The 22,987-nt window shown below is 37.5% G+C and overlaps 1 protein-coding gene across 1 annotated transcript in view; it reads right to left on the minus strand.

The window, feature by feature from the left end:
- Positions 1 to 22,987, minus strand: part of SCN2A (sodium voltage-gated channel alpha subunit 2) — a 67,306-nt gene that overhangs the window by 22,939 nt on the left and 21,380 nt on the right. The window contains 8 exon segments of the mRNA XM_032232369.1: positions 11,229 to 11,708; positions 12,993 to 13,349; positions 13,796 to 13,969; positions 15,198 to 15,436; positions 16,970 to 17,102; positions 20,023 to 20,123; positions 20,175 to 20,370; positions 21,953 to 22,243. Of these exon segments, the coding sequence (XP_032088260.1) occupies positions 11,229 to 11,708; positions 12,993 to 13,349; positions 13,796 to 13,969; positions 15,198 to 15,436; positions 16,970 to 17,102; positions 20,023 to 20,123; positions 20,175 to 20,370; positions 21,953 to 22,243 (1,971 nt within the window).

Genomic DNA, 22,987 nt, shown 5'->3' on the forward strand with positions numbered 1-22,987 from the left:
TAAGAAAAAAGAAATATACACTATTCATTCTACCTTTCCATACTTTCAATATTTGCAAGTGATCTTTGTACTGATTTAAACATAGACTTTTGCTTGTTAAACTACTCATCTCTTTCTTTTTTGAAAATCGATCCAACCACAACTTTCTGTTTTCACTTTTGTCTTGACTAATTCATTCTTCATATATTGTAGTAATTAGAGCCTCCTTTGTTCTGTTATATGACCAAAGCACCCCATCATGCTTCTTTCAGACTAATATTCAACTTCCTATTCATTCTACATTCATTTACCACTGGTTCATTCTTGAACTTTTCTTTTCTTTTTACAATACATACTTTGTTTGCACTGCATTCAGCTTACTGTGATATTTCTCCTACTCTCATTTAATCCAACAAGTAGACAAGAACATACTTCACACACTGACTCTTCTGCTTCTTCTGACCAATATTCATTGTTTGCAACAAGCCATAAACAATCTACTACCTGCTGCCAGTATTTGCACATCTTAAAACATCTCCACTCATTTTTCTAACTTTATATAACTTGCAACCATTCTCTTAAGTTTTTCCCTCTTCAATATGACTGCCTTGGTATTTGAATAATTGATTGGCAGATTAATATTTCTTGATGCATTGTATAATCTCTTTCACTGCAAATCACTGGGGATTTGCACAGAGAGTGCTAACAACATGCCATCATCTGCATACCAAGGTACATTCACATTTATGTTGCTAGGCAATACACCCTCATTTTCACTACAAGCTTTCCTTATACATTCATCCATACATGTACATGTATTAAAGAACCAAAGAGACATTAGACTTTCTTGTTTTTTTCCCTTGTTCAAGTTTTGAACAATTCACCAAGCATTTCATTATTTTCTCATATATGTTTACTTTCCTTATTGTCAAACTTCTCTCTAGATTGGAAACAATCCAAGTAAAAGCAAGTCTTTCAGAGTGCTGATTGGCAATACTTATTAGAAGGAAAATTAAAGTTACAGCATAAGAATTTTAATAAATGTTCTACTTTCAAATGAGAACCCTATATAAGCAGTCTTAAGAGGCAAAACTCTGGCTTGTTTTCTTGCTTGTTTTCAGTGCAAAGTGAAGGAGGTTCACTCTTTTGTGATGGTGGAGCATTCTGCACTGCATTGATTCTTAGTCATGTGAGAAATTGCTCTCACAACTGCATGCATTCAGCCTCCAATTTTCAATTTCACATTCACACAATCATTCTATGATTCAAGTCTATTCATTTTATTACATACTTTCTCCAAATCAACACACATTTTCACACATTTTCACATTTCAGTAATCTAATGAACAAAAAAAAATCTGTTCTATATACTCCCTTGCACAGCCAAAAGACACAATAAACCTCAAATTTTACCCATTGTCATCTCTTTACCTTCCCAATCAAAATTCCAACTACCGTATATACTCGAGTATAGGCCGACCCGAATATAAGCCGAGGCACCTAATTTTACCACAAAAAAACTGGAAAAGTTATTGACTCGAGTATAAGCCTAGGGTGGGAAATGCAGCAGCTACCGGTAAATTTCAAAAATAAAAATAGATACCAATAATGTTTTTGAATATTTATTTCAAAGAAAAACAGTAAACTAGCGGTGTATTCAATGAAATACTTCACTCACCTCATGATGCTGATGTCCCGCTGTGATGATAATGTCCCGTGCAGCCGCGGGAGCGATGTCCCGCCTCCTATGACACACGGCACAGTGATTCCTATCATTGGATCACTGTACCAGAGGAGGTGGGACATCGCTATGTGGCTGCTTGCCATAACAAGGAGGAGGTGGGACATCGTTGCAGAGCGGCAGGAGGGGGAGGAAGGGGAATCGTAAGACAGCCCTGCATTACATTAGAACGTGAGGAGGGGGGATGGTGCGGTGCGCGCTGCGCGGCAAACTGACACAGAGGGAGGGGAAACTCACAGGGGCACTGGGCCATTCACGAGTGTCACCCAGCGGCATGGCCCCGCCCCTTTTTCTCCTCCATTTCGGGCAAATTTTTCACTGACTCGAGTATAAGCCGAGGCGGCTTTTTTTCAGCCCAAAAAGTGGGCTGAAAAATTAGGCTTATACTCGAGTATATACAGTACACCTTTATAGGCAAACAGAGCAAACTAATCCCCCCCACCCTGTAGCTTTTATAGTCATCAGTACTTTTTTGCTAATATCTCCTTTAAAGAATAAGAATAATGGGACTCTCTCAATTATCAGGCATGGACATATGTCTATGTCTTACATTACATATGTTGCAAGTCACCCCTCAAGCAAATTAAATAATACTTTAACATTTGGAATGCCATCTACATTTTAATCTTTTTCAACATTTTAAAGGCATTATGACTTCCTTTTCAACATTTTTCTCTTGAACATTAATATTTGTACTAGTAAGAAAATAAATAGGAGATCCCAGTATAAGCTACCTTTAGTTTATTTCTTTATTAAATTTATATGCCATCCATCTTGAAATAACTGGAAAAAAATGTTAAAAACAAAATAAAGAAATAATCATCTTCATTCTATTCCTAGCAGCCTCTACTTGCTCTTATCATATGTTCAGATTGGGAAAATATTATATTAAGTAATCTGTTTCATAGATAGGCTCTCTTCCTGCAGTTTTCCTACTTCCACTGAAGGTAATTTCCTTCATTTCCATTTATTAAAGATCCAACTTGACACTACCTAATAATGGTTTGTCCAACAATGACTCTAGAAAACTATAATAACAAACTCTTCAAAATCATAGTGACATGTGTGCTATTGATGCAAATGCCACACATTATGTAATTGTATTCTGTCCCTGAATGGTTCAATTATCAAATACTACTTTAGATTCACACTTGCATATTTTTTCATATATTAGGCTGATATGTCACCTTACACAAAGCCATCAAAGTCTACTAAGCAAATACAGTTGACCTGGTAGTTTAATCTAGAAACTACTAAAAAACAGATTATGAAGTCCAGACAATATTGAAATTGTTGATGTCATCCTTTCAGGGAAACTAGGAATCCAATATTATGTAGAATTGTAGGACTACTTTTATTGTAAAGTTATATGAGACCTTGCAAATTTTAATGTGCTCCCCCCTCTTCCTTATCTTCATGAAAACTAGGCAATGTCTCATATGAGACATTTACTCAGGTTGCATTCCTGCCATAGTTCTTTTTTAGCTGACAGTTGTTTTAGTAGTAGCTCTTCATCCTGTCCTTCAAAACCATTTCTTCTGCTCTATACTTCTAAGACTGCTTATTTATTCATTATTCACATTCATCAGCAAATTTAATTACCCTCAATAGTAGTTTCAGTCAAAGAACATGTGTTGGTTCAGATTTGGACTATGAATGGGGCAGTGACGTGCGGTGAGGTTTATGGCTGGTGAGGCACTGACACAGTGGTGGGTTTCAAATTTTTTTAGACTTGTGGACTTCAACTTCCAGAATTCCACAGCCAGGCATGCTCAGTTCCGATTTAAAGCGATAGCATTTGTTTTTCTCCTTTGTGAAAGAAGTTTCCTTTTTTTCTTTTTCTTTTTCTCCCTTCCCCTCCTTCCTCCCTCTCTCCATCCCTCCCCCCTCTCTCAAACACATACACACACACACACACACACACAAGTTGGATTGGACTATCTCTCCTATTCCCTTCTCTCTCTCTCACTCACTCTCTCTCAAACAAACACACACACACAAAGTTGGATTGGAGGGAGAGCACCAGTGAGGAGACCACAGGAGGAGGCAGGAAGCCAGTCAAAGAGCCATACTGGAGCACACCTACTTTCCCCCGCCCTGGAAGGATCCAGCCCAGCTTCACTGATTACAGGTTTGAAAAGGCAACGTGGCTCTGCCTGCAATCAAACTACACTTGGGGAGGGATAGCACAAGCGAGCTAGGGTCCTTCTCTCCAGCCTTTGCCCAAAGCCCCGCACCAGAAGGATGAAGTTTGAATTCCTCCCCCTCCCTCCGACCCACACATACCTTTTCCAACTGTTTCAGAGAGGATTTCAACTCTGCTCTTGCCTCGGGTCCTCTGAAGAAGTCCCGCCCAAACAAGCGCCCTCTACTATGAGGCAGGAGAACTGCGTGCCTCACCTACATCAGGAATTTTTAGGCTTTTAAACCTTGCTTAACTCTGCTCGAGTGATCATAAAACACCTAAAGTCAGACTAGATGAGGCACACAATTCTCCTGCCTCATAGTAGAGGGCGCTTTTAAGAGGCTTTTTTAAACAGTTAAGCAGAGTCATCTATGGTGAGGCAGCAACTAGCTCAGCCTGACCTCAGCTCTCGCCTTTTTCCTTTTACATTTTTCTTTTCATGATGGGAGTGGTGAGACTGTGCCTCCTCTGCCTCACCTGACTGCACGTCACTGGAATGGGGAAACCCAAATTTAGTCCCTTCTCGTGAAAAGTCATGCTCTCTCAGCCCAACCTACCTGACAGAATTGATGGGAGAAAAATAAATCTTGTATTGCACTTAGATGTTAAGTATACATTAAATATACTAATTATTTTTCTTTTGTGAGGAACACTCTCATTTATATGAAGACCCCAAAATACCAAGATAAAATAAATTCAGCTTCATTAAACATACTTCAATTCAATGGGACTTCATTAAGAATAAAAACATAGGATTGCATTGTTAAGACTGTCCTCCCCACCCTCTAATTTTAAAATAATTGTTAAAATAAGAATGTCAACCTCCACCATCCTTTATGAAACATGCCATGACTGGCATCTTACCCAAACAATTTACTATGGGAATTAGGTTACACTAAAAATGTTATTAAAGTTCAGAGGCTATATAAATATTAACATATTCTTTCTTTTTACATAATAAATGCATCAGATTATAGCAATATAGCAATAGCAATAGCAGTGGACTTATATACCGCTTCATAGGCCTTTCAGGCCTCTCTAAGCGGTTTACAGAGAGTCAGCATATTGCCCCCAACAACAATCTGGGTCCTCATTTTACCCACCTCGGAAGGATGGAAGGCTGAGTCAACCCTGAGCCGGTGAGATTTGAACCGCTGACCTGCTGATCTAGCAGTAGCCTGCAGTGCTGCATTTAACCACTGCGCCACCTTGGCTCCTCAGAGATAATATCAGAGATTATACATTGCTAATTGTGTAATGAGTATATTCAGATATATTTTAATTGTTGTTTTAATTTTCAGAAATCTGTCATATACCAATAAAAGATACACAGATACCATTAGGAAATATTCTTGTTCAAATACACATCAAATTTGTTATCATGCTTTCATTCATTCAGCAAAATGACATTGCAAAAGGAAACCGCTTTTCAGTTTAGAAAAGTGAAGCTAATATCAGAGTTAAGCATGATTGCCAGGGAATACTTTTAGAAAAGCAGCGAACCAGCCTAATTAGTTTCAGAAAGCAGCGAACCAGCCTAATTAAAGCGTTCTGAAAGTGACCTTTTTATATAAAAAAATAAAATCAACTATTGCTATGATTCCCATAGTTGTATTCATATTCATCACTTTGAAAGATTTTTTTTAGATTTATGCAAAATGTTAAAAAGAACTCTTCATGTTATATTCTTTAATTAAAATTAGACATGAGAGAAAGGGATTATTGGGAGAAAAGGCTAAATGGGGACTATAGCAGAATGATGGGAGTTAGAAGACAGCATGTAGAAACTGTTCAATTATTTATTTTTATCATATATCTGGGGAGAAGAATCTTAACTTAAAGGAAATCATTCTTTCTTAAACCAGCTTGGGGGCAACACTTAGCCAACTTAGAAATCTGAGCAGGATCAACTCTGGATTGGAGTTGATATAGGAATTAGACTAGGAAATTGACAAAACATGAAGGCAATGTCCAGCTACTTGTATATCACACCAAGAAAGGTCAGGACTGTCCATGTTATGATTAGTTTTTGTTGCAATCTAGAAAAATAAACATTATGTAAACTAGTGCTGATTTTCTTCCTCAGCATGAAAGGTGGCTAATGATTATAACACTACAAGGGAAGGAAAAATCTTCATTTGATTTGGAGCAATGGTTTGTTTATACAGTATATCACACAGGGGCAAGCAATATAGTCAATAGATTTAAAACTGTTCTATTTATAAAATAATTTAATAGCCCCCCCCTTTTTTTCTTTTTAAATTATAATGATTATAAACTATGACATCACATTATTTCATTACCTCTGGTGTATATAGGAAGACTTTTCTTTCACTATAATAAAAATTATTTTAGCCAACATATCAAATTCTTTAAAACGTGCATAAAGAAGCAACTTTGTGCATGCTTTTTAGTTGCAGTATCTGCTTGTTATATTTCCATACATGAGAAAGAGGAATGCATTCCAGTACTAAGGATAATGTCTCTGGAAGAGTATGCGTTACTTCATATGGACTGTGTGGAACCAGATTTTCAAGGAATGTCTCTAAATGTGTTCACAGTTGCCCATTAATTTTGCCTAGAACTGACAGTTTTTGGATTGGTATACAAGTCTCAGAGCCAAATTGTATCTTGTTAAATGTGACCTTTTTGCAGATATGTGCAGAGAAAAAAAGTGAAATGTGGGACACAGAGATGAGTCTTGAGTTCATGGCCAAATCACCATTCCTATGAACAAGGAACTGAATGTTTACATTGGTGAATAAGTTTAAAACTTTAAAAAAATCTAACAGAGGGAACCTGATGAAGGCCATCATGGGGCAATATCATTTGCGCTACAGTTAATTAAAATTTCTCTGGCCCAAAAAACTGCGGTTTTATCACTTCCAAAGTCAGTGTGTGGAACTGTCATAATTGTGGGCCTGGTTGGCAATGTTACCACCTTGTCAACATGCTTTCATTGAAAAAAAATAGCATTGCTGAGATGATTTCTCTTTTTTATAAATTATGTAACTAACTGGCAGAAAATTGGTAATATGTGGCATTCAAATTTATTAAAATGATGATTCTCATTAAAAAGAAAAAGCACGAAGATAATCCAACAATGTATATTTGTAAATAGGATAAAGTTCACTCCAGTTTGATTAAATAATGAATACTTTAGTTTGTCCAGAATTAAGCTAAACCAATGCTTTCAAAGTTGAATACATTGCATGCAGCTTGTTCGCATTGCTAAAATTGTATGGTAAAGAAACACAGGTGAATTAGAGTCTGAAATCCTACAAATGTTCTAGTTGCCAGTACTGCCTGACCATGCTGTGGTGTGAGTCATGTGACTCGGCGGGGAAGTAGCGGTGAGGTTTCTATAATACTGCAATGAATGGGGAAGGGAGATGGCAGAGTAGCATGCAGGCCAGTCAGTCCTCATTTAAAATATAATATCATACAGAGGTAGAACTTGCTTAAGTAACCTGTGCAATATTGGTGCTGTTCGTTGCTGTCTGACAAAAAAGCACCAGTTGCATTCTTGAATGATCCAGCTTGATTTTAATCCTGCGAGAAGTAAGAATGGTAAATTTGCATACAGTATCTTGGCGTTTAACTCCGGGTAGGTAAGTATGATTTGACTTAACAATATGACTATTTTTTGTAAAATTAAATATAAAAACAAGAAAATAACTGCTTATTTTTATGTGAAGAATGGCCAGATTGGCCTTGAAGCATGTACTGCTCAGTCTTCTTAGAATTCATTGTAAGGAGCCAAGATGAAATGGAAGTGAAATTTTAAGACAGAAACTATATTGACTTGTTGAATTGGAAAGTTTACTTGAAGACTTGTAATTTGTTTGAAAATCATGCACAAAGCAGGAATATTCATATACTTCAAAGATCTAGCCTTATTGTTAGTATTCAACATAAAACATGAGCTAGAGTTTCACAATAAAACTCAATAAACAAATGTCTTCCAGCCATCTTATATCACCCAAAATCTGAATTGGATCCAGATTTAGATGTGTGCATTGGAGTTAATGCAAGTGGACCTCTTCTTGTTCGTCAAAATGACTTACCCTGTGAGGAGATTTTATAAATCATTTTAAAAAATTAAGATCAAGATATCAAGACAAGGATTGACTTACGTAATGACAAATTAATTGTGGAAAATTTTGCATAACGGAGCTTTCTAACAGCAAGCCACATATTTTATTGCCAGGGCTACTTGCCAAGGCAGTTCCAATTATTTGTTATTATTAGCATGGGCTACACAAATTAGCCATAGATGAATAGCTTACAGAATCACAAAGAGTCAGGCATGAGTCCGAAAAGTCAACTTTGATCCTTTTTTTTTACTTGCATGAAAAAAAGCTTCAGAACTAAATTTAATCAATATATGTATGAAGGGAAAATTACATGTTTTCTTACTGATGCCACTGTAAAATTTAAGCACGAGCTTAAGGATTCATTCTATTTTCTGTGGATGAGGAACATGAAAGGTCGTATTGTGCTTTCTCAGAGGATATTAAGATCCCACTAGGCTTTTCTTTTGATAAGAAGCCTGTTCACCACACAGGGTGCAATCCCAATCAGGAGTAAAAGGAAACACAATCCTTGATGAACCTCTACATCATCTCAATAAGAGGAGTAATATTATGAGTTGATTGGTAGCTCCATCTTTCCCATATCTTTCATTGTTCGCATAGAGAATTCCTGTAAAGAAACTGTAGCCTAAATCTCTCCTTTGGAAATCAAGGACAGATTTACAATCAACAATCTTCAGAATCAGAGGTGGGTTGCTACCGGTTCATACCGGTTCGGGCGAATCGGTAGTGACATTTTGCCCTGGGTCGCAGAACCGGCAGTAACCCAGGCTGGCCATGCCCCTGAATTGGTTCCGTGGGGTTTTTTAGTATTTTTTTCATGTTCTGCGCATGCGCAGAACACTTTATAATCAACTGCACAAAGTGCACACAAAGTGAACTGGCAGCAATGCCGGCACTAACCTATCACTGTTCAGAATGGATAATTAATGTTATTAGATTTTGTTTTTGAGAGACTCTGAATGGAGAGACTCAGTGGTAGTAAGTAGTAGTAGTAATGATTATAAGAGAATGCACATATTCTCATTTTCTCATTTATAGAGGTTCTCTTAAAAACAATAATGGGAGAAATAGTGAGGAAAGATGGGAGGATTAAAATGGTGAATGGAAACTTTCTAATTTCTCATAAAGTATTGATTGAAAGTATTTGTGTGGAAACATTATTTCCTTTTTTTCCTGTCTCTTTCAGCCTTCCAAGTACAAAGAAGAAGAAAAAACTGCTCCAAAAATGTAAGTGGAAAGAGTGGCTGGGAATCTTAAGTTGTGAGAAGTTGGGTGGTATAAAATTACTGTATTGGAATGGATGAATGAACAAATAAATATTGCCTTTTTTCTCACTTCTGGAGATGGCAGCAATTTCAAAAGCTTATTTAACAGATGTCCAGTATTTAAATGTTTAATATTTAGCAGAATTAAAATATAATCCTTGAAGAATTGCATTTATGAAATGATGGACAATTTATTTCTAAAGTAACTTAAAACAATATCAAAATCTTAAAGAAATGCTATTATATCATATAACTATATGTTAATAAACATTAACATAAGATGATTGATGGTGATAAAGAACTCAAGAAGTTCAAACTTAAGGAATAGTAAATGGCTTTTTAAATATCATAATATAGTTAGTAAAATATTTATGGATTCTGATGAACCATGCATAAAAATCTCTGAATAAATCAAATAAGCCATGTTTAGAATCAATTAAAGTTTTCGTTGCACAAATGTATGAAAACAAATCTGATCAAATCTTTATTATGGTCAGACCAGCATAAGGAAACTGGTCCTTAAAAAAGTATAAAGTGCAAAAAAATATAAACTTCATGCCTAAAAATAAAAAATTAAATCTAAAGGAGATATTTAAGCAGCTATTCAATTCTTCCATGAAAATAGATGAGATTGGAAATTTAAATTTCTCTGGATTACAAACTAAAATATTAAAAGCTGAAAATATTATAAGTTGTTTGATAGGAAAAATATCACAAATTTATATTGCCTGAAATATAGTACTAGGTTAAAGGAAAGGAATATATATCTTTTTGGCTTCAAGGACTTAGCTTTTCATCTGTAAATTACTAAAGTTTCTAAAACTATTTAAACTATTATTTTGTTGATATTTTTTCCATCTCGATTATTTTATTTTAATTACAATGTGCCATGGTTTTATACATTGCTATGGAAAATCTTTGCCAAGAAAGGTAGAATACAAGTTATATGAAATAGCTAATTAATTATCAAATTATGTATCATTTGGTATTTCTAAAAACTAGGGTAGTTAATCTGGCCCTTTATAAACCAATCATTAAATTATAAATGGCTTCTATGAATACAAAATGGCTCAGTTTTTCCTAGCCCAAGGAGTATTTTATTTCATCCCTCTGGAATGAAAAAAATATCTATCCATTACCTAAAGAATTAAAAAAGATTTATAAATAATCAGGTTCTAATAATAGCCAGGTTCTAAATTTGGCTTTAATGAAACAGACTGAAATTTCTCCTCAAAGTAATACTGTAAATGCAATCGAAACTATAATGGCAATGGCAGACATACTTACTAAGAAAAATTGGGAAAAAGAAAAATGGCTTTATAGCTGATTTAAGACTTTGATCCTTCATTAAAAAACTTCAACTTCAAATGATTTACAAAATAATACATAGAAAACAAACCAAGTAAAATTAGCGCACCCACTTTTTGCTTGCATGCTAGTTAGAATGTGTGCAGAATTCTGCAATTTTCATCAAATGTTAAGTCCTCATTAGCTCATTTATAAAGTATAAAATTAACACTCAGAACACGATTGATTTACATTTAATGCTGCAAGTTAATTTCCATCCCATTTGAGCCAATTTCTAAATGCCGAAGAACAGAATGGCTCTTGAGTCACCTCTGTTATAATATAAGTTAAAGAGCTGTGCAGCAATATTTCCTAAAATTGTGCTATGAATAACAAACATTTAATTGCAATCCTGTATTTTTTCTGTAAGTTAGAAAAATAAAAACGTCAATGACATTGATGTTAATCTTCTGAGAAAGGCCAACATATCTAAAATGATCTTAATGGATGATTATAATATGTTGGCATTCATTTCGTACAATATTAAGTAAGATATGTGGATTTATTTGAAAAGGTATGAAAACAGTACCTGTGAGTTTAACTTTTTAATAAGTGCAAATCATGTTTTGAAAAGAACACCACAATATATGTGTTGCATATTACATAGGACTTACCTCTTTGCTTTCTTCCAGATCTGACTCACTGCTAAACTCCTCTGTATTTAAATTTTCGAAATCTGATTCTCCAACAGCAATGGGTACTGTCACAGTTACACTTGGGTTATTTATGAATGACATGTAATCACTTTCATCAATGATGTATTTTTCCACGCTGCTTCCTATGCCGCTGGTAGTCCCATTGCCATCTTTCAGATAGTTAAAATCTTTGGCAATATCTACTATCACATGATTAGAAATGCAACTGTCTTTCTTATTGTTTAGATCTTCAAGGGGCTTGATTTCATCCAAAGCCTTTTGTTTTCTCACAAACGCCTTTTCTACACATTCATGAGCTTTTCTTTTTATAAAATCTATTCCTTTCTGAATCCTAGCCACTGCAATTTGGAGGTTGTTCATTTCATTATCATCATCTGTAGCAGCAAGATTGTCTGAACTGAAGGAGCTCAGGAGCAAGGCCAGAAAAAGATTCAAAACCTATTAGAAGAAAAACAGGGTCACTCAGTTTATCATGTTATTGGCCACAAGGTTTGAATATTTTGATGTAAAATATTCAAACACCAAGTATTACTTCTTCTTGAATACTCCTATATCAGAGAATTTTAATGCCTATGTTCTGCTTCCTAATCTGATATCTTTTTTGAACATAAGGAACCAACACTGAAATAGATCAGCATTCTTATCAACCCACTTCTGTGTTAGGTTATATTCCTTGACAGAAAATGCATTAATTTGATTGTTTAAGATACTCTAACACTGTTACTGACTAAACATAATAATTCAGATTAACTAATCATGATTTGCACTTGTATCTAATATTAGCATCCTTTAGAGCCAAAAAAGATGTTCTCTACATGTAGCATAGACATCATAGACTTAATTAGATCAGTGATCTGACTTCATATAAAGTAAGGTCCCTGTGTTTTCCTGATAAAAATGGATAATGTCCATGATAATTATAACAGAAGTACCCTTAAAAAGCACTCTCCTGCCCACTTAACAGTGTAAAAGCATGCAAAGGTGAGTAGATGATTAATAGGTACCACTTCGGTGGGAAGGTAACAGTGTTTGTTTATATATATATATATATATATATATATATATATATATATATATATATATATATATATATATATATATATACACATACATACATACATACATACATACACACACACACACACACACACACACACATACACATATACACATATACACATATACACATATACACATATACACATATACACATATACACATATACACATATACACATATACACATATACACATATACACATATACACATATACACATATACACATATACACATATACACATATACACATATACACATATATATATATATATATATATATATATATATATATATATATATATATATATATATATATAACAAACTGATAACGGATAAGAGCCTGTGGCCTAATGGCTAAGATGTCTGCCTAGTATGTAATATAGCCCAGGTTCAAATCCCAGTAAGGGTATGGCTAGCTGATGAGAGCTAAATAGCTTGAAATAGATCTATACTAGTCTCCCTTTATTTATTTATCAGCACAAATATAACAAAACATGTATATATGTAGTATTTGCATGACCTTCTGACTAGAATAGAAAAATAATTTTTTAAAATCAAAACTGTTTTAAATTTTAAATTTATGCCAATTTTTCAATGTCAATATTTAAAGAATCCAGTTGTTATGTTCTACTTGCCTTAAGTGGACATTTGTTTGATACGTACCACTAAATTGCCAATCACCATGACCATCATGAAGACAGTAAGGCACATGGGTTGTCCAGCAACCTCCATACAATCCCACATAGTCTCTATCCATTCTCCACAAAGAACTCGAAAGACAATCAAGAAAGAATGAAAAAAATCATTCATGTGCCAGCGTGGGAGTTCACAGTCATTGGAAATCTTGCAGACACATTCCTTGTAGTTTTTGCCAAACAACTGCATTCCAACCACAGCAAAAATGAAGACAATGATAGCCAAAACCAAAGTCAAATTTCCCAAGGCACCAACTGAATTGCCAATAATCTTTATTAACATGTTTAATGTTGGCCAAGATTTTGCCAGTTTGAAAACTCGCAGCTGAAAAAATAAAAGCACAAAGGCAACAGTATCAGTGTTAATTACATTTGATTTTAATTACTTTTAAATCATAATAAAAAAGAGTTAACTTGTGCAGAAATTCTGCTCCTGAAAATGGACACTGGATTTAGAAATCCATGTGAGGGTTTTCCAGAATATGTAAAGTCAATACATATTGGTAGCTTTAAGTAATTGTGTTTGAGACTCAAGATGTGTACAAACCTATTTTGAAAAAGATCTTACTAGTCTGGGTGAATTTAATATCTAAGAAAATATTGATCAATATTTAAATTCTGCTGTTATATTCTTCATGCTGTTAGTTTCTGACTTATTTTATTTTTGAATAGCATTCAGGTATCAGAATACAGTATGTATATTCACAATTTGATTACTCTGAATACATAATACAATCAAAATGTTTCTTGAAACCTCCTATGGATATTTACCAATCTGAAGGATCTTAGAACAGACAACCCTTCCACATTTGCAAGACCCAACTCCATCAAGCTCAGGCTGACTATGATGCCATCAAAAATATTCCAGCCTTCTTGGAAATAATAATAAGGATCCTTGGCAATTATTTTGAGAAACATTTCTGCTGTGAAGATGCCAGTAAACACCTACATACAAAAAAAAATAAAATCATTTGTTGTCAGTCCTAAATAACAGTGAACAGTCTATTCATAAAAATGTTGTTGAGAAAGTTAAAGGAAAATGTAAAAAAGTATCTCCAATTGAACAGTTTGCTATTTTGAGAAATGGAAACACGTATTTTGATATGTGCATTTTTGTATATCCTTACCACTAGGCATAATATTCAGTCTCACACACTCCCCATTCATAAGGCAGCTATCTGCTGGGAACAGCTGTGAAGAAAACATCTGATACCAATTCCTCTAGAATAGTGATGGCAATCCTTTTTTGGCTGCAGTGCCAAAAGTGGGGGCAGCAGAAGGGGATCGTGCACTGGTGTGCCACACCCATAATGCTATGTGCCCTCCCCAGTATGTGTGTGCACGATCAGCGACAGACCCCCTGGTTTTACCATGGTTTTTTTCGCCTTCCCCAGGCTCCAGAGGCTTGCTAGGAGCCTGGGGAGGGCAAAAACAGCCTTCCCCCTAGGATGCTCTACGGAAGCCTTAGGAGATTCCCTGAAGCCTCCGGAGGGCAAAAAACGGCCCTACGGGCAACCCGGACATTCGGGAATGGTGACTTCTGGTTTGTCCATAGGGCCGATTATCGACCTCCAGAGCCTTCAGGAGGCTTCCGGAGGTTGAAAATCAGCCCTACGGACAAACCGGAAGTCACCATTTCCGAACTGGCGCCTTCAGGGGCCTTTAGGAGGCTTCCCTGAAGGCTCTGGAGGGCAAAAAATGGTCCTATGAGCAAACCGGAAGTCCATTCTCGAACTTCTGGTTTGCCTTGGAAGCTTTGGAGGCTTCAGGGAAGCTTCCGGAGGGCGAAAAACAGCCTCAAAAGAAGGCCAAAGTCAGCTGGCCAGTGCGTCCATGTGTACTGGCCAGCTGACAGGGCATTGCTTCGCGTGCCCTGAGAAATGGCTTCGTGTGCCACCTGTGGCACGCGTGCCATAGGTTCGCCATCACGGCTCTAGAAATTGCCAGATTTTGTAAGCAGCAGATCTCATGCCCTCCTTGCACTTCAGCTTCATATCTAGAATTAAAAATAGTATTAATAGTATTAAAATCAATCGGATTTCAGTCTTGGTATATTGATTTGAATGGAACCCCCTTGAATGACTTAAGCTAGATCTAAGCAGAGTCCAAAAATTCAGTAATCTGTCCAATAAATATAATTCTTTGCTCTCTTATGGGACTGCGGAAGACTTACCAAGTTTCCAACGGAGAGCACATTATTAAACTGTTGAGTCATCGGGTAATGTTCCATTGCCATAAACAAAGTATTTAAAACAATGCAGATGGTAATAGCAAGGTCCACAAACGGATCCATCACAATCAAATTAACAATATGCTTTATTTTCAGCCAAGGAGCCCAGCAATCCCAGATTAAGCACATGTTAGCAAATTTGTACCAGCAGGGAGGGCACTTCTGTCTGGATTCCTCAAGTTCTAGAAAGAGTGAAAAGAAAGCATACGGAAAGAGAAACGTTCAAAAAGCTAGCCACTTTTTCCATTCAACACATACATTAAGAAACCAACACGAACGAGGATTTTAGGAACAACTTCCCTATGGACCAAGGACTCATTTTATTTTTTTACAAATGGCCAGAAAAATGCAAACAACTATTCTTTAGTAATAGCAATAGCAATAGGAATAGCAGTTAGACTTATATACTGCTTCATAGGGCTTTCAGCCCTCTCTAAGCGGGTTACAGAGTCAGCATATTGCCCCCAACAACAATCTGGGTCCTCATTTTACCCACCTCAGAAGGATGGAAGGCTGAGTCAACCCTGAGCCAGTGAGATTTGAACAGCCGAACTGCAGAACTGCAGTCAGCTGAAGTAGCCTGCAGTGCTGCATTTAACCACTGCGCCACCTCGTAAACATGGATTGAAAAGAAGAGGCATGTTAGCAATATTTTTCTTTGGTGTGCAATGGGGACAAGGGATGTTCCTCTGTCTTCCTCTCTGGTGGCCACATATCCATGACTTGCTTGACTATAATTTAGGGCAGAGAGATGCCTTGTTTTGACAAAGTTCTGAGAGGAGAATCCATCCAAATTTCCTTCATGAAACAGCTCCACCTTACTTGTATCAGTGCAGAAAAATGGCTGCATTACTTCTATAAAGTCCACCAGAAGATTTTTTTCTCTGCAACCTTCTCTGGTACTTTCAGACTATGAAAGAGGATTCTGTACATGGAAGTGTCAGAGGAGCTTCTATCTATCTATATATCCTGACCCCTCTTCTAGTTTTTGCAAGTGCAGGATGAGTCAAAGAGGAGGAAGAGGTAAAAGATTACACTGACGTGATGAGGCAACAGGAACCCCCTTATCAAGGTAAATTGCAGGCATCTTTGTTGAAACAAAACACATCATTTCTGGCAAAAGGCCAACTGTAGTTAAGAGTTTCAATTGGCATTTAGGAAATAGGACTACACTCTGATCTGACACCACATACCCAACACATGGTTGGTGTTATGCCTGAATCTGTGCCAATTCACAGAAATGTGATTTGCAAATCATATTTATATTCGCGGTAACCTGTGCTTTGCTGTTACATTTGCATTTGAACATTATGAAAAACTGGAGTAGGGAAGATCTAATTAGAACCCTGTTTTATCTGAAGAAATTGTTGCAGCATGAAAATCCGAGTTAAACAGAGAAAACTGAAAGCAAAAAAGAAGCACTGTTCTGCTCCATTTGACTGGCTCTTTGAACTAAATAATCCAGAAGATTAGAATATTTAGAATTTTCTCCTAGAAGAACAAATCTGGTGTCTTTATTAAAAAAAAAATATTAGGTCTTAACATTATACTGTACTGGTAACAAAGAAACAGTTTATATTGGGAAAACAAAAATCAACAGCCATCAACAAATCAATAACATTTAAATTAATGAATATGAAGATGTTTGTTTTTAAAATGGAAATTCAGATTTTGCCCTCTGAATTTTAGAAGCGTTGTTTACATGGGATGCTTACCTTCCATTGTGTTGGTAAGTATGCTAGCTATACTCATTGCTCTTTGCCTTGCAGTAGGATCTGAGAGAAAATCCATTGACATGTGGTAGGAACTGGAGCGTCTTTTTCTTAGTTCTGTTTCTGTGGTGGTACCCTGAAAGTATAGGATATATGAATTGGAAGAATATGGTTATTCTTTGACTTGTAGAAATAGACTACTAAACAAAACCGAACAGAATACTAAAGGTAGCAATATTCAATTCTTTGATACATTTTCCGCACATAAAAAGTGAGTCAGAGAGATAATTTGGCTTGAACAATCATTTCTATTATCAAGCTTGGTGCATCTTGGCTCAATCCTTGTTTGCAAAAGTTTGCCCAGAAGTAGTTACTGAAAATATTAACGCTCTGTAGCCATCTGTCATCTGGACTCCTTCAGCTCAAATATTCCTAATTAAGGAAGCAATCCATTTAAAGATGCCTTAAGGATTTATCTAAGGACTTTAAGGGTTTAGTTAATTATATTTGCATACAAATAAAAAGTTACATCAGCTTCCATTTATAATGCTCAAATTTATTGCGCACTAGGCTTATAATTTCCCCCTTTTCATGTCTCCACCCTGTTTTTATAGTATGAAAACGAGGAGAGGCTTTTTTCAGAGCAGATAAACAAAAGTCTGGTATGAAGCTCACGGGTCAGCATCATTATCCTTTCTAGCAACTGTTGCTAATGCCAACAGCTACTACTTGGTAGATCTACTTTGTATAAATCTGCACAATCTGGACATGACAGCAAAGGGTCCCTTTTCTGCATTTTTGCTGCCATTTAGTGGCCATTTGAATTTGTGCAGCCTGGATTTTCATTTTTTTTTTTTAAATCAGAAGCAGTTGGAATGACACATTATGAAGAAGCAGCATTGCTCTGACACTGCCCTTGAGTTAAATACAGTATTCTCAGCCTAATTTTCTTTCTTTAGGAACATTTTTTTTTAATGAGAACATTCCCATCAGAGCAATGCATCATCATCATCATCAACAACAGTGTTTTTCTTCTGGACTAAAAACAAAGATGGCTACTGACTGGTATCCTTTAGGGAGAAATATTGAATGTCTTAATCTCACTTCAAGAGAGTTCTAGATCTCCGTTGCCCTTTAATGTTAATGTTTCTTTGATTTAGTTACATGACAAACTGCTGAACATGTTAACACAGTGTTCCAAGTTGGGCTTACAACCATTGAACAGGAACACAATGAAACAAAATTCCTCTATTTAAACTATATGTTTTGAATCTCCTCAGTCTATATGCCTAGTCAGATGGCCACATTAAGGAACTAATCACTGGCCTCTGAGTTGCCAGAAAAATTATATCTGAATAAAATTTGCTGTCTCAAATGTCAAGCTCTATTTTGCCAAAGTAAAATGGCTGGTGATAAATGTTGCTCTTACTGTTTTGATGAAAGGTAGGTTTAGGAAAGCAATTGGTCAATTTCCCTACCTTCATTTCCCATCCTACCAAACACTGTTTTACAGTAAAGAAGCTATCAGCAACCATTCCCCCCAAAGTGGAGCAGGAGCCTGGAACAGGACACTGAGCTACCAATCAAATTGCCTAATAGTTTGCAGTTGCTTTGGGCTTGGCTTTGTCACTTGGGCTATTTCTGAATGTGAATCTAGCAGTCTTCTGAAAAAGCATTAAACTCTGAGTGTAGGGGGATGTTAGACATGGAGATTGATAACAACCTCCAGGTAAACTAGGACTGCAAGAAAATGGCAGTATTGACAAATTAAGTCCTGTCCTTAGAGATGGCAACACCAAGAATGAAAGAGGAGGTGGAATGCAGAGGTGGGTTGCAGCCGGTTCGGCCTGGTTTGGCCAAACCGGTAGTGGTATTCAGGCCTGGGTCGCAGAACCGGCAGCAACCCAGGCCTGCCACGCCCCTGAACCGGTTCCCTCACTGCTACTTGGCTGCTGCCATTTTGGATTTTAGTGACTGCACATGCGCAGTTCACTGTACATTGTTTTGGCATGTATGCAGAACAATTTACATTGAAGAGTGCATGTGCGCACAGCGCACATCTGGCGCATGCATGCACATGCATGCACATGTGTTGCGAACCGGAAGTAATGTTGGCAGCAACCCACTCCTGGCGGAATGTAATAGGCAAACAGTATTCCTTTTCCCCAAAATAATAAAAACAGTAGAAGTACATCCACACAAAACCTCACTGGCAGAGAAGCAGAACACCTGAAACCACCCAGTGTTTACAGAATACAGCTGGAATAACCTGGGATGATATGACTCTTTTCAAAAAGCTGAAAGAAAATTCTCTGAGTTCACCCTATGATCAATATTTTTTCTATGCTAGATTCCTTATTATAGGAAAGCTCTGCAATTTAGCTTAACAGGATCAATGCTGTTTAACAGGATACTGCATTCTTCTGAAAGTCTATTTGAGGTGCTTTTTTAAAGTTTATTTTAATTTACATGCGAGTATAGTAGCCAAGTGCATTTCTAGTTTAAATTGCTATGATGCCAAAGTGCATGTAGATCTGAATTTAAATTTCAAATCAATGCTGTTTTGTCCATTGCAGGAATCTACCACCAACCCTTTTGGGATTTCTGATCCCCCTTTTCTGCTTTTTCGCAAGCTTGGAGGAATTTAGCAATAGCAATAGCACTTACATACCGCTTCATAGTGTTTTTACAGCCCTCTCTAACTGGTTTACAGAGTCAGCCTATTGCCCCCAACACTCTGGGTCCTCATTTTACCCACCTCGAAAGGATGGAAGGCTGAGTCAACCTTGAGCCTGGTGAGATTTGAACTGCTGAACTGCAGCTAGCAGTCAGCTGAAGTAGCCTGCAGTTCTTCACTGTAACCACTGTGCCGTCTCGGCTCTTTAATTTAACAGACCAAATGAATGCCTTAAGTATTGCAGGTGCATAAAGAACCCATTCCATCCCTTAAAATTCCCGAAAGTACCTCCCTGTCAAAATTAGCCAAACTTCTTCACATGCTAGGCAAAGTTTGGCCTAGTCCTTGAGCCAAGATAGTTGTTCAGATCTCTTATTACCTCAGGAAGAAGCTGCCCAGTGGGTGACATAAGAGGAGGAGGCCCACCAACTAAGGAAACCACCCCATTGCAGTCCACAGTGCTGTGCATCTTCCCATTTGCTGGAAGGATAGGCATCACCCTAGATGATCGGCTGGCCTGACTGATGGTACTGTTGCGACGCTCACTGTGCCGGTGAGGAACAAAGAGGGAATCTCTCCTACTCTCGTTGTCTTCAAAAGTGCTGTGCTCATCGTCAGCAAAATCATTCTCCGATCCAAAATCCTTTGCCCGGCCTCTGAAGCTGAAGAGGCTCGTTTTGCTGCTGCGCCTGGGGGAAAACAGCGATCCGCGGATGCTCAGCAAAGACTGTAAGGGAATGCAAGATCAGAAACATCCATAAACAGGTTGAAAGACGATGGGAAAATTAAAGATCCTTCTTAAATATAAGGAAATGAATGAACACAGATATTTTGGTGTCTCTCAAGAGTACAGGAACAACATCCATTTTTATTTTTTAAATATTAAATAAATATTTATTAAATACTTTCTAAATTAGTGCCACTATTTCTCTTGGCTTTACATTCTATATATAATAAATCATAATGGATCCTTCTTTGAGGGAGATGGGCGGTTCAGAAATGTGAAAAATAAAATTAGTAAAACCCCGACTTATCCTTGCTTGCCTCTTCTTGGCATTTGCTTTATTGTGCAAACCAAAGGTTGGTATTTTGTTGAACCAGCCAAGCCCCCCCAACCCCTTTTAAGAGGCCACTGGTCATTCCTGGAGCTCTCTAGCATTCACTGTTCCTTCTCTTTGCAGCTGCTGCCTTGCTATTCTCTTCTTTTAAACAAGCAGGAAATAAGGCTAGAGGAACACAAACAAGAATGGCAAAAATTGACAGGAGATTGAGGCATATTCTTCTCATTTAAGGAGTACCTCAAAGAATTGCTTTACATTTTACTCAGTAAGTTTTTTTTTCTTGAGGCTTGCACATAAATTAATATAAACATAGAAATGAATTGAAATTCTGCACAATTACATACCAAAAAGTAACCAACTAAGAAGACCCATGAGAAGAAAAAGGGAAATAAGAAACCTAGGATTTAATTGAGGCATAGCCCATAAAGTGATCCAAACTCCAACCATGTTTCCTGATAATAAGGCCATGCCACATTTTTCTGGTGGGCAAAAATATAAGCCCTCCCCTGTAAATAAGTCCCCTGGACAACCCCCCACCTCTGGCCAGACAGAGCACCGCTCACCAACCTAGCGGTATCCCAAAGGTGCCAAGCCACAGGAACCGGGGGGGAAGGCAAAGGTGATTACGTTGCTTAGTGCCTTCGGGATACCGCTAGGTTGGTGAGTGGCTCTGTGCCCAGCTGAAGAGGAGGGTTGCCAGGCGGCTGCTCCCAAAGAGCTGGGCACAGCCTCATGGGCGAATGGATGTGTTGCGCTGTCACAGCAAAGCAGCAGAGCAGCCATTATGCGACCACACTCATGAGCAGCTACCCGGCAAACCCCCTTTCCAGCCAGGCACAGCACCATTCGCTGATCTAGGGGTATCACTAAGCTGCGTGAGCGCCTGTTCGCTGCCGCCTGGCTCCTGCGGCTTGGCGCCTTTGAAATGGCAGTGAATGGCACTCTGCATGGCTGGAGGGGGGGTTGCGCGAGCGGCTGTTCCGCTCTCGCTCACACGCCTGCCAGTCTCACGATGCATGGCCCAGCTCACTCCGGAGAGTCAGGGCACCTCCACCACTGTCACCACCACATGGCTTTTTCTGCAGCTTCCAAATCGAGTCTTCCGGCAGTGGCCACTCTGGGCATATGCTCTATGGTTGTTTGCTCTGCTGGCAGCTGGACCCTGTCTTATTTTCGGGGAAACACAGTACAGTAGTGAAATGTGCGTTGAGCTTTCAGATTTACTTAGTCCACGTATATTCTCCATACCTGGTGTGGGGAAGAAAATCTTTTTTCATAGGTTAATCTGTTCCCTTCAATAGAGAACCGAAAGCCTTTTCTGCGGATGCTGTCCTCTGATTCTGATTTGTGAAATTCATCGTCTTTTTCATCTCCTTCAGACTGTTCTCTCTGTTTTCTCTTTTTCCGTCTATTCTTCCTCTCCTTAGCACTTTTGGAACTCAACTTTGATGTTGCTGAAGAGCTCTCTGAGAACCCACCTACACCACCAATTTCACTAAATTCTCTCGATTCACCAGCGGCGGCGGCTAAAGCTGCTGCCTGAAAGTTAAGTACATTTAAGATACATCATACCGATATGTTAATTGATAGGTTTTTTTAAAAAAATCAGGTGACTTTGATGCTTATAATAGTAAGCCTACATTTCAAGGAAAAAGGAACTTGCCAAATAACATGGCATGTTTAAATGAATATGAAGCCTTGATCTCATTAAATTTACCTCAGTATGTCAGGCTAAAAAATTTTCCATCAAGGGCGCTGCTCTGAACCTCCAGGAGATCTACAATTTAGAAAGCCTTATGGCAAACTTGAAATGCCAGTCTTTGCTTTCATCCACTACCTCTCAATTGAGAGATAGTTGTTTAGTTCGCTGTATCGTTTTTGCTATAGTGAGAAGTACAGTATTGAGCACAAAGGACTGGGGAATCACTAAAATACAGCCTTCCTGGGCAAAGAGGTGAATAAAAAGCATGGGTGAATAACTTCTGGCTGAAGTGATGCATGCAATTCTCTTGCTCCAAGATTTCTGTGTATTCCAGTTTCCTCCCTTGTTGTGGCTAAATTTCATTAACTATGTTAACATTAACTATATTTTATTTCTGATGGAGGGATATTTTATTCATTCTGAAACTATAGGAAGAACAGAGTTTCATTTAGCGCTATTAGTTGAAATTTTGCCTCAAGACAGAAGTGCCTTTTTAAGGAAAAGGCACCAGTAATATTTAGGGTCCAATGCTTCCTTTGTTTTCTTTTTCGGGAGAACAATTTTTGAGGACAAGGAGTTTT

Source organism: Thamnophis elegans, chromosome 1 (genome assembly GCF_009769535.1).
Source record: "Thamnophis elegans isolate rThaEle1 chromosome 1, rThaEle1.pri, whole genome shotgun sequence".
Classification (NCBI taxonomy): Eukaryota; Metazoa; Chordata; class Lepidosauria; order Squamata; family Colubridae; genus Thamnophis; species Thamnophis elegans.